This window comes from Microtus ochrogaster, linkage group LG4, assembly GCF_000317375.1.
Source record: "Microtus ochrogaster isolate Prairie Vole_2 linkage group LG4, MicOch1.0, whole genome shotgun sequence".
Lineage (NCBI taxonomy): Eukaryota > Metazoa > Chordata > Mammalia > Rodentia > Cricetidae > Microtus > Microtus ochrogaster.
Genome location: NC_022030.1, coordinates 60448046 through 60463368, shown reverse-complemented (window position 1 = coordinate 60463368; position 15323 = coordinate 60448046). Strand labels below are relative to the sequence as shown.

Sequence of the window (15323 nt, the reverse complement as noted above, 5' to 3'; positions counted from 1 at the left end):
TGTGTGTGTGTGTGTGTGGTTAAAGGCTGATGTCGCATAACTTAGACCTGCTGGCCCAGGTGGCACAGTTTCCAGGAAGGAACCCCCAGAACCCACTCCAAGCAAGGATGAAAGTATCACACAGGTCAGGAGGTGCCCAGGTCTGAGGGCTGAGGCAGCTGGTGGCCTGTCTGGGTCTGGTCTCACGCAGGTTCCTTCTCCCGCATTCTTCCTGCCCTGAGAAACCTCAGCTCCACAGCTTCCTGGATGCCTTTTATGTTCCTGAGTTTTGCCATGGTTGCCTTGCAATTCTCCAGGCAGACTGGGCTCCTCTACGGGGGTTGTCCCTGGAGACAACGTGTCCAGTGGCCCCCGTGGCCCAGCCTGGGGGTCAGAGTTTGGGTAGCTGTTCCCAAACAGGAATCCAGGCAAGAGAACCCCACAGAGTGCAGTCACAGAGTCATTGAAGGTAACCCTGGCCCAGCCCATGGCAGCTACCCAGGGACCTTTGTCTACCTCCCTCACCTTCCAGGCAGAGACCCCTCTTACTTGCCGGACTCTCCTGCAATCCCTGCTCAGCTCACTCCAGCTCTGTGCCCTACCTGGGCCAGGAGAGCCTGCCAGAGTCCTCAGGGACCCTCTCTGTCCTGTCTGGATGGAATGCCAGGTGGCAGTGTGCTAAAGAAGGGAGTCCCTCCCGCCCCACCCTGAGGGAATCTGCCGGGCCTACCGCTGGCAACAGACACTCTGAGCTCTGTCCGCTGGTCATCAAGCCCCAAGCACACCCCAGCTCCTTTTTAGGAGAAGGTGATGCAGGGCAGTGGAGTCCAGATATTATTGATGTTATTTTCCCATGCAAGACTGTGTGGAAGCCCATGGACCCAGCGAGAGTAGCTATAGCTCCACGGGCTCCCTGGGAGGGGGCCCACAGAAGAGAGGGGTCCACAGAAGAGCGTGTCCTCCCTTTAAGTCTTACAGAATCCAGGACTTCCAAACGTGAATGTGCCCAGCAGCTCACAGCTGGGCTCCTGCCTTCCTGCCCCCTGGCATATGAAAGCAAACCAAGGGCCAGGGTGGCACCAGACACCCTTGTGGTACACAAACATGCATGCCGGCAAGACACCCATACACATATACTTAGATGTGATGCGTCTGCTCTAGGCTCTGGCCTTCCCTGTAATGACGGCTCAGCTGTGCTTCACAGCTGTGCCCATGAGTATTTCCTGTTTCTGTTTTCAACCACCGCTGTCCCATGACAGGTGCCACAGATCAGGCTTCCTAAGACGGGATACCTGGGTGACCTGCAGCCCTTGGCCTGAATAGCGCTTCCCCAGCTTAGCTTAACCCTCAGAGAACTTCAAAAGGTGCCAACAGCTCACTCCACCCTCCAACTCTGGTTTTAACTGGTCCTGGGTGGGCTGGAGGAGGACTATGGCAGAAACCCCAGGGGGTGCTCACCTGTGCCCGGTGGGAGGACCATGGATGAACAGTATGAGTAAACCCATCTGCAAAGAGTTGCACGACGTGGGCACTCATGGGAAGGAGTGAGAGGGCTGGGTGAGGTCAGTGTGGCCAGGGAGGCAAGGCTGGTGGAGGAGAGAGCTCATGGGCAGAAGGGCCATAGAGCAGTGTCGGGAGGCCACCACAGGCTGCTGTAGGATATGAGGGCAGGCATGTTTCACGCTGTCTGAAGAAGGGCACTGTGGTAGGAGGGCAGGACAAGCATGCATGAGATCGCCTCAGGCCAGATGTGTGGCTAAGACTATCTTAGCTCTCTACCCAACGAAATCCAGAAAGAACATTTAGAAACCTTCGGGGTACCAACTGATGCCCTATCCTGTGGAGGATCTGCCATCCACTGTGTCTTCCCTGCAGGGCATGCCCACACCCTCCCTTGTCCACAGTCATCTCTCAACAGACACAGAACCAGAAGTGTTTGTCAGTCAGTGGGTTCTGTGGAGGTCATCCCTCTGTGGGTCCTGGAAACTCAGGGCTGGCTTAGGTGGTTACAGTGATTGGGGTTCTCTTAGGTTCATGATGGGGACAGGAATGTTGGCTCAGCTAGAATGGTCCCACTCAGTGAAGAATTAACTTGCATCCAGTGGACCTCCTCAGGGCTCAGGGCTCCATCTGCAACCATGAAAACCGTCTGTGACCTTCTGAGTGGGTGCCCTCCTCAGTGTGTCTCACTACCTCGGTTAGAACTGAGTGTGTGTGCATACACCTGGCTCGCTTGTGACCAGATTGTGTTTTGGATTCCTCTCTAGGAATGGCTCCACAGTGTACAGGAGGGGACAGGTATTTCGTTTCATCCCGCCTTTAAAAATGCTACCACTGACAGCAATTGCTGGGCCTGGTGCTGGGGCTTTACTGGCCTGGCCCTCTTTTTTTTTTTTTTTTTTTTTTTTTTTTTTTATTATTTTGCCTTTTTGTTTTGGCACTACCCTTGTTCTCAGTTAAAATGCTGAGGAAAGATGCTGGCTTTGTTTTTAAAACAGTCTTGTATAGCCTAAAACTCACTATGTAGCCAAGGGTGGCCTTGGGCTTCTCATCTTCCTGCTTCTGTCTCCCGAGTGCTGGGACCTTGGGCATGCACCACCAAAACTGGTTTGTGTGGTACTAGTTACTGGTCCTGGTGATTGAACCCAGGGCTTCAGGCATGCTAGACAAGGACTCTACCAACTGAACCGCATCCCCAGCCACAACAGCCTGACCTTCTGGTTGTTAAATTTGTTATGGTTCTGCATATAGGTAAATCAAATCATCACCTATAACCCAGGCGTGGTGGTGCATGCCTATAATCCCAGCACCTGGGGGACACGAACAAGAGTACCACAAGCTTGAGGCCGTCCTCATAGGGAGACCCTGTCTCAAAAAGGAAAAACTAAACAAAAACCAGCAACAAAACCCAAACAAGGACAACAAAAAACCTTTCATGTGATCTTGACAGAACCATGAAGTGAGCCTGTGGCCAAGATTGCTATTCAGCTTGTTATTTAAAGAGGAAGCCATAATTCCCGGTGAGCCTGTGTGCACAGATAAGCAATGTTGAGAGCCGTCACAGCTGGGTAGAGTTGGCCACAGGTCATCTCCACCTACTCTCTCGCCTTCCTGTGAGCAGGAGTCCTGTTCAGGACATCTGAGCTGGAGGTCAGAGTTGCAGATAGAGCAGGGAACCCCCAGGCAAAGTCCAACGGGACCCCTGGGGCCTTCCTCCCTTTCCCTACCCTTCTCAGCCCGATTCAGCCATCTGGCCCTCCGGTTTCCAGTGCAGGGTTTTAATTATTTAGAAACGGCGTGTACGGGTCGATGCTATCGCACGTAGTGTTTGTGTTAGGATAGCGAGTGAGGTATTAAGACGCACAGGGAACAGAAGGTGCAGGGTGTGCTGGGGCCGAGGCTTCAGGATGGTTGTCCTCAGCGACCCGGAGCTCCTGCTTGTCCACAGCGCAGTCATGGAGCCATCCAGGTGGATGGGTAGCTCATCGTTATGAAGAGAAAGGTCTCTTCATGGCCTTGAAAGAATTCCTAACTTCTTCATTCCCCTCTGTAAATCTGAAGAAGCTGAGGCTCCCACAGTGGCTGGGAGATAGAGCTGGAGCCTGGTGCACAGAGGCCCCAGCTTCTCAGACAGAGGGTTGAGACGAGTGTGAAAAGCCGAAGGGGTGAGAGAAAGCAGTCACGGGGGATTTGGGGAGGGCCATCTTCAACAGTTCTGTTTCTTCAGTTCTTAAAATCCTACAGGCTTTCTCTTTTTAAATAAAACAAACCCGCAAATCTATGCGTTCTTCCCACCCCGTGCAGATCGAGCTCCCACGTGGAATCGTGGGATGGCTGTCCTGCAGTCTGGTGTGTCTGTTGGGGGCTCCCTCAGTGCGGCTTTGTGGCTGGCAACCATCCCTTCTTTTTGTATGTTTGCCTCCAAATGTCATTATGTCCTCGTCAGGAGTGAGGGATATCGTCGTCAGAAATAACCTGGCCCTGGGAGCCAGCTGTGGTGTGCTGTGGTGTGGTGTGCTGTGCTGTGGTGTGATGCAGACCTGCAATCCCAGGACTTGGGGGGATAGAGACAGGAAGATCAAGAGTTCAAAGCCAGACTCAGCTACATAACAAAGTCAGTCAGCCAGGGCTACAGGAGACCCCGCCTAGGGGAAGAAAAAAACCAAAATCTTTGTGATTCCCAGCCTTTCTCTTTCGTGTGTGCTTTAAAAGGTGCATCCCAGCCCTTGTCCATGGGAAGGCCAGGGGCCTGTGTTCTGAAGTTGTCCTCCTGTCTACCATGAGGGGACAGTAGGCAGGTGGGCCTTATTTCCGCTGCCTGGATTGGCCAAACTCCTAGATTTGTGCTCTGGAATTGGCCGTCAGTCATAAGAGTCTCAACCCTGGCCTCTCAGACAGCACCTCCGCCCTGTTCTGTCTCTCCTCTCCATCTGGGGTTCATATTACACGTATGCTGGACATTGTCCTGCGTTAGTCAGCTTTCAATCATGGAGACTGCTTGGCTCACAAGGAGGAAAGGTTTGTTTGGCTCACAGGTTCGGAGTTTTCAATCCACAGTCATTCTGTCTTGTTGCTGTGGATCTGGGGTCACACAAAACGTCATTACAGGAACTCGTGGGTTGGGGCTCAGCTCTGTGTACCTCACCTCTGTGAGAGGGAGTGAAGGAGTGAACAGGGATTAGAGTCCCAGTATTCCCACTGGCCTAAAATCCTTCTGCTAGGCCCAACCTCCTCGAGGTCCTACTGTATCTCAGTAGGGCCACAGACTGGAGACGAAGACAGGCCCCTAAAGGATGCTATCCTGATGATGGCGCATGTCTGCTAGGTTTCCTGTTTCCTTTTTGGGTCTGCAGTATCTCGGTTACATTTTTTTAAAGCTAGATTTTGAAATTAGCTCACTAACCAGCGGGTTTCCCTGAGACATCTTCGTGTGTCTTAGCTTTGGTTGGCTCCACCTCTCCTCAGCCCTCCACCCTCACTTTCTGCTTCAACTCCCAGAATCCCCCTCTTCTCACATGCCGCACGCATTCTGCTATCCCTGCAACTACATTTTCAACTGGCTTGTGAGGTGTCTTCCACATGGTTTCCACATGCCATCCCTCAGGGTTAGCCTTCCCCTGTTTCCCCGCTTACCCCAACACGCCTCCCTGCTTGTCTTTCAGTTCCCAGTGTTTCAATACTTTGCTTTGATTTTGTCTAGCCTGTCCCCTCCCCTGAATGTGGGTCCTCCTGGCCTCTTCTGTTTGGCTCCTACCTGTGCTTCAAGTTAGATACAAGATTTGAAGCTGGGTCCATGTGGCCTTTGTTATTCTGGGCCTTGGTGACCTCATTCAGTACATTTTTCCCCCCATGGGTTCCTGCTGAGCCGTGTTCTCTGTCTAGTTCTTCTGTCTCCATTCCTAGTTACATCTGGCTTTTGATGCCCTGTCTGTCGTTTTCAGTCTGCTGTATCAGGTATTTGTTTTGTTTTTTTTTTTAATTTTGAGACAAGGTCTCATGCATCCTAAGCTGGCCTTGTGTTCACCAGATAGTTGAGGATGACCTCGAACCTCTGATCTTCTTGCTTCCACTTCCGTGTGCTGGTATTGCAGATGTGCACAGCATACCTGTTTATGAAGGGCTAGGGGGTGAAACCTAGGGTTTTGTGCATGCTCTGTCAGTGCTCTGCCACCTGAACCACATCATGTCTATTGCCTATAATACCATGTCGAAATTTTCACACTCCGGCTTCATTTCTCTGAAAGTCATGATCATGGTAGTTTTTACGTACCACGGAGTCAATCATTTCTCATATTTCCCTGAATCCTTCACTGCTACTGACTGGGTGCTGGACATTCTAATTGGGGAATCTCTCTGGGTGTAATTGGAGTGACTTCTTATTGCCCTTATGGTAAGAAATCATAAGGTAAGAGCAAGAACTACAAGCCCAGGTCCATTTTAATCTTTATTCCGTGCTCGAGGTTCCTGGGCCACCTTGAAGCGTGAGGCAGTCAGCCGGCCCATAGGCGCCCTTAGCCTACACAGGGGTTTGCTAACTAGTGCCCTTCAGGCAGCTCCTGGTCTCCTTGGTCCCTAGTTCTTTAGGCTACTAGGATGGTCCTGTTCATCAGCACCTTTGTAGGGCGGGGTGGATCTGGGTGTTAGGCTAGCCCCTCTCAGGCCTCCCTCCTCTCCTGGGCTTGACCTCATCAGCCCTCCCTTCTTTATCCTCTTTGGTATGTAGATGGCATGTGCGTGCCATCCTTCAGTTGCCCTACTTCCTTCCCTGTAGGGGACCTGTCTGCTCACCCTCCGTTGCTCATCTGCTCCTTCTGTGGCCTCCTCAGAGGTCCAGACTTGCTCCTTGGCCATGTCTCACCAGCCACCCCAGGCTCGCTGGTGTCAGCACCCAGGGCACCTTTTACTCCAGCAAAGTCCTTGCGGCACCGTTGCCGCCATCCCGTCCAGGCTGTACCTTCTCTCTCCAGCACCATCTGGGGCCAGGCTTGGCGCGCTCTCCCCTTCCTCTACACTGTCTTTGCAGGTCCTATAACCTCCCCTCCAGGGCACCCCAGCCTCTCCTGCTACCCCAGAATCCCCCACGGTTTATCCAGCTTAGATGGCTCATGCCTATGCCTCTGTTCGGTCTCGCTTCGGCCATGAGCTCTGGAGGGTCTGGTTTACCAACCTAAGAAAGATGCCTCATTCAGTTCTGGACGGAGTCTGAGAGGGAAAGACAGAGTCACTGGCAGGTTGCTGAGCGGCCAAGCCTGCAGCTGGGGAGGTGGCCTGAATGTTCCTGTTGACGGGCATGCGGTGAGCTACGTGTGTCATCGGAATATTCCATTCTCCCGCAGTGCTGCCAAACCCTGCTCTCCCACCGTGTAGACCCCTTCCTGCGGGACGAAGATGGCTATACAGCGATGGATCTGGCAGACTATCACGGACACCAGGATTGCGCCCAGTACCTGCGGGAAATGTCTCGCCTGGTAAAACCTAGGGGCCCTGTCTGTCCTGGAGGACTGGGGAGGTGGGCTTGGCAGCTGACTACGGTGCCCCTTTAACATATCTCTCTGACCTCAGACACCAGGAACAAAGGCCTTGGAAGAACCCAGCCAGTGAGGCAGGAAGCCAGAGGAAGCAGAGGCCAGGCTGCCACACTGGCCAGGGCAGAAGCTGTCATGGGAAGGTCCTATGACTGGGATTAGTCTGTGAAAGAGGCTGAGGCAGTACGGGACGAGCCATGCCTGTTACGTGGGCCATAGAAACTGTGTTTATGTCTTGGAGATGTTACTTTAGGCTGAGCACACTCAGGCGTAGAAGAAAGACCCCACCGAGGCTGAGGGGTCTCACACAGCCTATCCTTCTCCAGAGGTAGCAGGCTCACCCTACTCTATGTGTGACTCTCCATCCCCTCACCTCTTGGATCCAGGATCCTTGGCTATCCCTTCTGGTCCTTGCTCCCAGCAAGGACAAAGACCAACAGTTTACTAATTGAACAAAGAAGGGAATTCACAGAGGAGTGGGTTGGTGTGAGCAGAGGGCCAGGGGGAGGAGATAGGGGAGTGGGGCAGGTAGGAGGGTGTCCCTTGTGGGCGTCGTTTGGTGACTTGGATCCAACTCTTCCTGGTGCATCTCTTCATACTCCACCCCCTCCCTCTGCATCCAGCCCAAGGCAGTGACCATGATGAGTCCCAGCAGTTCTCAATGGTGCCACCCCTTCAGGAAGGTGACCTGTCTCACCCCCGTCCAGGTGGGGGCACTGAGGTTTAGGGGGTGAAGTCCCCCTGGGGCTCACTCGAGGGGATTCCATGTTTCTTCTCCTATGAGGACGTCCCCTCAGAATGCCAGGAACCAACTGAAGCAGAACTCTCCTTGGCTCTTCGGCCTGTGCTAGGTCCCTCACGGGGTCACACTCACACTTTACTGCAGCACACCTGATCCAGGGGGTACAGTTCTAGGAGACCACAAGGACTCGGGTGGGGCTCCGCCTGGGGTAGAAATCTCAGAAGCTGGCATTTAACTGTTTCGGAAGTAGACCAGGGACTATACACTAGGCTGTGGCTGTCGATGCAAGGTCCCTTCTCTGGCTGGGACTGAGCAAGCTACAGGCTGGTTTCTGGAAAGTAAGTGGGGCTGCATATTCTGAACCCAGGGATACCCCAACTGAACATGCTAGGCTCCTGTCCTCACTGGGATCGGCCCTGTCCTGGGTAGCTGATGAGATCAGGGGGTGGGATGGGTAGCCGCTGAGATCATGAGGTAAGAAGGGGGGCTGATCCTGCCTCCCCATTGCAGGAGTACCCGCTTCCATGGACTTGGTCCCATCTAGCTTTCCAAAGTCCCTGACTAGCCTCACCCCGGGCGTGATGTGAATTCCGAGGCCAGAATTCTCTGTCCATGCAAGTTCTCGGCTTTCCGTCTCTATAGCCTAGCAAGCCGCCCCCCCCCCTTCCCCGGACCTTACCCCACCCCAGAGAAAGGGTTTCTGCTTATTCCCTTGTCCCTCCGGACTGAGAGTCACAAGCCCATTTTGTCTTCCTGGGATTGGTCTGGTTCTAGCTGTGTCTGTGAAGTTATATAGGACCCAAGGCATCAGGACACCTTCTTACCTGGGGACTATGGTACCTGGCACTCCCAAGTCCGCATGGAATCCCCATGGGCCTAACATGGTTCATCCACTTCTGGCACCCCAGTACCTTCCTTCTTGCTCATATGTGGGCACCCACTTAGGCCCTGCACGCCTGACCCTTGACCTCGCGGGGGCTCAGTGGTGTATATCTCGGGAAACATTTAGAACCTCGTAGTTAGGGTTAGAGTTTGGTCACCATGGTGTCTTCTTGATGGTGCCTGGTGACGGATAGGGGAGCCTGACTCCACCACTGCCGAGTTGTCCCCTAGGCCTCCCACCTCATGTGGGAGGGACAGGCTGTCAGCTGCAGGCCGGCAGCAGGGGGAGCGTGCCTGATGCAATATTGATGGAAATGCAATATGCAGAGGTCGCCTGCACTGGCTCTCTCCCGTGGGCCTGAGGAGATGGTGAAATCCATTATTCCCCGGACACCACTGGCCTGAGCTACTCCCAGGGGGCCTGTGGGCCCAGGAGAGGCAACCTGAGTGCTAGGCTGTCATAATTCTCCAGAGCAGTCCCCTGAAGGGTGCACCTGACTGGTGAAGTGATGACCACTTCACATCAGGGCTCTGGGGGACCTTGGCACACCCTCTGCTGAGGGTGGGGCCTGCATGGAGTCCTAGGGAAATTCAGGCCTTGCTTCTGCCTGGATCTCAGTGTTCCTCTGCATAGCAAGAGATTGGGCCTCCTTTTCTAGATGGGACAAAGGCCCTTTGGTTACTGAGGCAGTAGCCTGCTGCCCACCCCTCCCTCAGTTGGTTGGTAGCCCGACTCCCTGGTGCGGGAGTCTGATGGCTGTTCTGGAAGTGTCAGCTATCTACCACAGCCCTGGATGATGTGTGCAGACCTCCAAGCCCAAGGCATGCGGCCCTCACCCCTTATGGTCTAGGTTGCCCTGTTTGCCTACCTTATACTCACGCCCACCAGTGTAGTGCTGGATCCTCTTGGGCACACGGCACCAGCCTTGACTTCTTCATCCTCAAAGCAGGTCTGAAGACCTTGTCTGGGGGCAGAAGCAGTGTGTTCCTCTACTGCTCTGTCAGGATGGCCTCAGCTCGGTCGCCCTCTTCTAACTGCAGGGGGTTCCAGGGCTCCTTCACAGACCTGCGGGAAGACGGGCTAGAGAGGGCTGGGGACTTCCCCAGACAGAGTCTTGTCTGGGGTGGAGCGGAGGTGGCTGCCCACAGTAATGGAATCTCAGCTGCGGTGAATGGTGTCCAGCTCCGTCTGAGGTCATGATTTTCTCAGCCCGGGTGGCATTACAGGCCTGTAACCCAGCTCGCCACAGCTGCTCTCCATGATTAATGCATGGCAGGCTCAGTAATGCTCAAATCTCACCAAAAACAAGGAAAGAGGTGATAGGCGATGGAGCCGGGGGGACTGTTACCCTCAGAACAGCTGTCTGGGCCATGGTATGCCCAGCTGTTGGGACCAAAGGATGCATGGAGTCTGGCACCTCCCCCCTTTATATACCCACGATTCCCTCAGGGTCCACAGCCAAGACTGAGAGGCAAGGATGCGGGGGTTCCCACTGCCTGGAGGGCATCCTCATTAGGCTTCTTCCTGCCCAGCTTCAGAGGGGTCAGCACTAGTAGCTTCCTGTATAGGTCCGATCAAATGTCCCCCATGATACCACACCTTCTCCAGCCCGCCTGTAGCCATAACTTCAGGCTCACACTGGCTTCCCTTTCTTGTGCAGTGGTGAGGAGGGCCCAGCGCCCAGCCAGTCCAAGGTCCTGGGGGCACTCAAGCTGTTGGTCTGTTCTAAAGTTAGGGTCAATTCTCCCAGACCAGGCCAACATCCCACCTGTTCTGTCCTAGCCTGAAGAGTCCGCTGTCAGCCCCACTAAGCCCCCCACCCCTAATTTTTTTCTGAGTGAGGTGGGCAAGGGTACCTCTTGCCCATCCTCTTAACAGTACATTGAATGGCAGAGAGAGAAGCTGAGGCTCCCAGATGAGGGTTCCCTTGTTCCCAAGTCCCACCCCAGTTGATATGTTAAAAGTCCAGATGGCTGCCATGTCCTCAGTGGGCTGGTGTTTCAGCCAAAGACTCCTGAGCCTGAGCACCCCATATCAGAGTGAACTGCATTCAGATTGTCCCTGTCCTGTGGGGTCACCCCTGCCACAGCCCTCCAGGGTCAAGCTCAGCATCCTTAGAGACATTGTCAGGTCCAGGAGCAGTCCCCAGAGCTTGTGCTGCCCCTCCCTCAACTGTGTGCTGTCTCCATGAGCCCCTGGGAAGTCTCTCTTTCCCCCACTGTGTGCAGGGAGAAGTACAGCAGGTCGGGCTCCTCTGGGTAATGTCAGGTCCTCCACCTCCCAGAGGTCCACCCCAGACCTCTGCTGTGGAGTGCAAGGCTCCGTGGTAAGGGATCCCACACCTGGCCCCAGCCTGCTGGCCACCTGACACCTTGGCCTTCAAATATTAATGTGATACCTCCTCCATTGGGGGGTACAGCTGCGACAGCCCCTGACAACTGGTACTGGGACAGCCACAGCTCCCTGCGCTCGGCTGCCCCGCATTTGCCTCTGAGAGCCAACCAGGCTGGAGCAGATGTTCCAGCCCTGCGGTCCCACATGTGGGCTCCTGGGATTTGCAGACTCCAGGGATAAGTGAGGTGCACAGGAGGGCGTATGGGGCTTCATGCTGCTTTCGTTTCTCTATTGCCTGGTGAGCTGAGGGTCTTGGGTGGTTTGAGACTAAAAGACAGGATAGATTCACCTTGGCCATGAGTGAGGCATGGCTCAAAGAGGCCAAGAGTTTGCAGGTTGCCACATCATGGGGTGTGGGCAAAGGCCACCTCTGCAGATGGGTAAAATTTGATGGCAGATACAGCAGATCGGTAATCCAAGCTACAGCAGGGGTGCCGGGTTCCTGACACAGACCCTGGCTCCGGGACATGTGTTCTGACTCAGGACTGGCTCAAACCAGAGATCCTGTTCTTCTTGGGGTGGGAGTGGGGTGGGGTGGGTGCCTTGCCAGCACCATCTTGGAGGCCTGACAGTTATGTTGGCTTCTACTGTTCCCTGGAAGGAAGTGCCAGGGCCTAGGTATGGTGAGATGGATGCTCAGAGGGAACGCTATGTGTGCCCTGTTAGCTGCAGGCAGAAGCTGGGCATCTGCATGCCAGGAGGGCATTGATGTAATGCCAGTTCATTGAGCTCGGGTGCCCACCATCCTAAAGACAAGGTCAAGAAGTCTTCCACATCAGCTCTTAGCCAAGAGGCACCAAGCCAAGCTTGGAGGGCTTGGAAGGACACGGGGGAGGTGGAAAAGCACTCTGTGGGCCCCACATCTCTTCTCCCTAGCCAGAACCAGTAGGAAAAAGAACCCCCAGCTTCTCTGGGTCAGGAGCGGCGGCTGAGACTAAGTAGGGCTGAGCTGGGCTGCGCATTCAGGTCAATGGTTCATCCTGTGGTAGGGACCTGAGGACAGCAGAGTGGCCAAGGGCAGTTGGCTACCCAACCTAAACATGGAGGGGCTACCTCTCCAGTCTTTGATGGTCCTGTTTTGGTCTGGTTTGATCACTGGATGCAGGTCCTGGCTTACACCTCTGCCTGAGGTATACAGTCCTCCATCCCCACTTAGGGGTTGAAAAGAATTTTAAATATCCCATCTTGCCTCTCTGCCCAACCAGCATGTCTGTTCTCTTAGGGGCTGGGCAAGCCAACCAATGGTGCAGTAGTTTGAAGAAGGGTGGGCAGCTCTGTGAGACAGCAGATCAGCCTGTACAAAATCTAGGGGTCTTGCTCAGACTCCCTGGACGCTATGTGGCCTGGGTTCAAGCCCTGACATCATCGCTCGAAAAGGGACTGATGGGCTTGCAGGAACCTGTCACTGCGCTCCCCCTCCTTATCAGTTCTCACCGAACCCCTTGTCCCCAAGTTGTCCTCATGCTCCTGTCAAGGAGGGAGCCAGGTGAGTCTCAGGAGTCAATCTCAGCTGCAGGTGCCTGCGTGCGTACCTGCTCCTACCTGGGTGGGGCTGAGAGAGGAGAATATAGCTCACCCGGCCTTTATCCCTGGAGTAAGGCTGCTTGCTCTCAGGGACCCTGAGCTGGAAATGCTAGGGTACAGATTGTTGGGACACCCAGCCACCCAGCATGGGTGGGCAGGGAGATACTAGGGGGACAGGGGTCTCCCTCTTGCATACTTCTCTTCAGGCCCTCTCTGAGCTACGCATGCCCCAGGAGGTCCTCCATGCTTGCCCAGCAGTGCCAGGACAGACCCATGTCCAGACTCACCTGAGTCTCCACTGACCAGGCCTGTCCATCCCCAGGTGCCACCAGTCCTGATGACACCCCCACCCCCGCCATTTCCACCTCCTCCACTCTTGACTGAAAGGATCTCCATGGAAGATGGAAGAAGAGGGGACTCGGGACTCAGCAGCCCCCCGTGTGAGTGCTGGTCTCAGAAGAACTGGTCTGGGCAAGGTGTGGAGGGCGTCAGGACCCAAGTGGGGGGACTTTCTCTGAGGAGCTAGACTCGGGAGACTGAACACATAGGGTCGCCCTTTCCCACAACTCCTTCTCCCTGGCTTCCTTTGAAGTCTCTGAGGTTGACATTTTCTATCTTGGGTACATTATCATAGTAACCTGAACAGAAGTGAAAGCAGGTAGTCTCGGTGGGACCCAGGTCAGAGACCTCAGCAGGCCAGTAAGTATCCTTTGGAAGGATGGGAAGGGTGGGAAGCACCTGCCAACTGCAGGTCAGCACCTTTAGAGGACTGTGACCAACCCTTATCAAAATGACGGGATGGTATTAAACTATCAGCAGATGCCACGCGTGGTGAGCTTTCGTTTTGACCCATGGACAGGTTACAGCCACATGCTCACATGTAGGAGTCTATGTCTGCCTGTGGGGCAAATGTGTCTGTGGGATCTATGTATCTCTGTCTGAGTGCATGTATCTTCATGAGTGTGCATGGAAGTCTCTATGTGTCTGTGTATGCACTTGTGTATCTGCACCTGAGTGTCTAAGCATGTCTGTGTTTGTGCCAGTGTGCATGTGCCAATCTGTGTTTGTGTATGTATGTGTCTGTGTTTGTCTATCTGCGTGTGTGTTTCTGTGTGTGAGAGCATGCATGTGCCTCTTGTCTGTGTGTGTATACTTGTGGCTGTATGTCTGTCTGTGAGCATGCATGTATCTATAGGCCCCATATGTATGCACCTGTATGTGTGAGCATGCATGTGTTTGTGTGTATCTACCTATGTGTGTGTCTGTGTGTTGGTGACCTGTGAGAGAATGGTTCTGTGTGCCTGCCTGGGGTGTGACACAGAGGTTTCTTGCTCAGGGTCATGGCACGGTGTATGTTTATAGTGCACAGGGGACAGGGGTAGTAAAAGGACAGGTTTGAGGATCTGACAGGGCTGGTCTAGGTCCCTGAACCTTCAGATCTTGTGGACTCCTAGCTCTGTCCAGGCTGCTGAGAAGTCAGGAGGGGCTATGGTAGACAGAATCAGGCAACATATAACCTTTCTAGGAGGCCAGGCTGGGGCAAGCCTTCTTAAGGCCTCTATGAGAATCCTAGTGGTAAGAATTTTGCTGCTGACCACAGGGGGACTTTGGGGCAGGGCTGTCCTGGGTCCAGGAGCTTCAGGCTTGGAATCTCCTCTCCCCTACTCTTGCCCATCCAAAGTCCCTCTGACTCCAGCTGTCTTCAGCAGCTGTAACTCTCAGACCAGCCTGGCCTGGTCAGCCTGTCCCAAGGGAGCCAATGGGCTGTGCAGCCCCTCTGAGGGTCACCACCAGACTCCCAGCTGCCCTTAAGGTGAGTGTCTGCCCTTCACTCCCCACCTCTCCACCTCGAGGCTAACACATCCCTATGTTAGCTCAGCCCAGACAGCTCTGAACACCCCAAGTTTTGGGGAGTTGAGAATCTTGGGGCAGCAGCCCAGGCCCCATTACAGGAAACACAGAGCCATTCTCTGTCATCCCAGAGTCCTGACCTCTGGATTTAGGGTTGGAAGCTACTGTCACAAGAGGCAACCAGACACATGCAGGAAGGTTCTGGAGCCTGTTCCTCTGCAGCTTCCAGCTAGTCCTCCCTGCCCACCCTCACTTTTCCAACTCCGCCTTTCCCTGGGTCCCAGAGGACTCTGAAAAATGCCAAGAGGAGCTGGTCCTCTCTGAGCTCACAGCTTCACAAAGGCTCTGTAAGCATTGCACTATGGCATGCTGTAGGTAACCTCATCTAAGTCATGTAAGACCACACCTGCCCCCTTGCCCCGCCCCCCAGGAGGGAGGAGGGGGCTGCACATCCTCACCCTCAGGGCCTCACCTTTATTAGACTAGAGACTGGAGCGGTTAGGGAATCTCAGGACATGTAACCTGCTTGTTCCTATAGGGGCCAGAGATGGAAGCCAGGGACTCCCATGATGGCCTGGCCACTCTGCAGCTGGATGGGCTGCCTTCAGGAGACCTTGATGTGCTGGTACCCACACAGGATGAACAGGGCCGGCCCATCCCTGAGTGGAAGCGGCAGGTGATGGTTCGGAAGTTGCAGGCACGCCTGGGTGCTGACCATCTTCCAGAAGATCAGGTGCTGCAAGGAGGAAAAGGGGAGGAGCCAGAGGTGCTGCAAGGAGGGGGAAGGGGAGGAGCCAGAGGAGGAGATCCAGGCCAGAGGGAGGGCAGAGCCTTAAGGAGAAGGAGGGCAAAGCTCCTGGAAGAGGGTGAGGACCATGGGTGGGGGAGGAGTGGATGGTGTGGGGGAGGAGTGGGTGGTGTGGGG

The 15323-nt window shown here is 54.5% G+C and overlaps 1 protein-coding gene across 1 annotated transcript in view; it reads left to right on the top strand.

Moving 5' to 3' along the window:
* Espnl (espin like) overlaps positions 1–15323 on the top strand; it is a 24003-nt gene that overhangs the window by 5747 nt on the left and 2933 nt on the right. The window contains exons 5-9 of the mRNA XM_005361690.1: positions 6816–6937; positions 10307–10323; positions 12880–12987; positions 14257–14360; positions 14937–15131. Of these exons, the coding sequence (XP_005361747.1) occupies positions 6816–6937; positions 10307–10323; positions 12880–12987; positions 14257–14360; positions 14937–15131 (546 nt within the window). The remainder of the gene's footprint in view (positions 1–6815; positions 6938–10306; positions 10324–12879; positions 12988–14256; positions 14361–14936; positions 15132–15323) is intronic.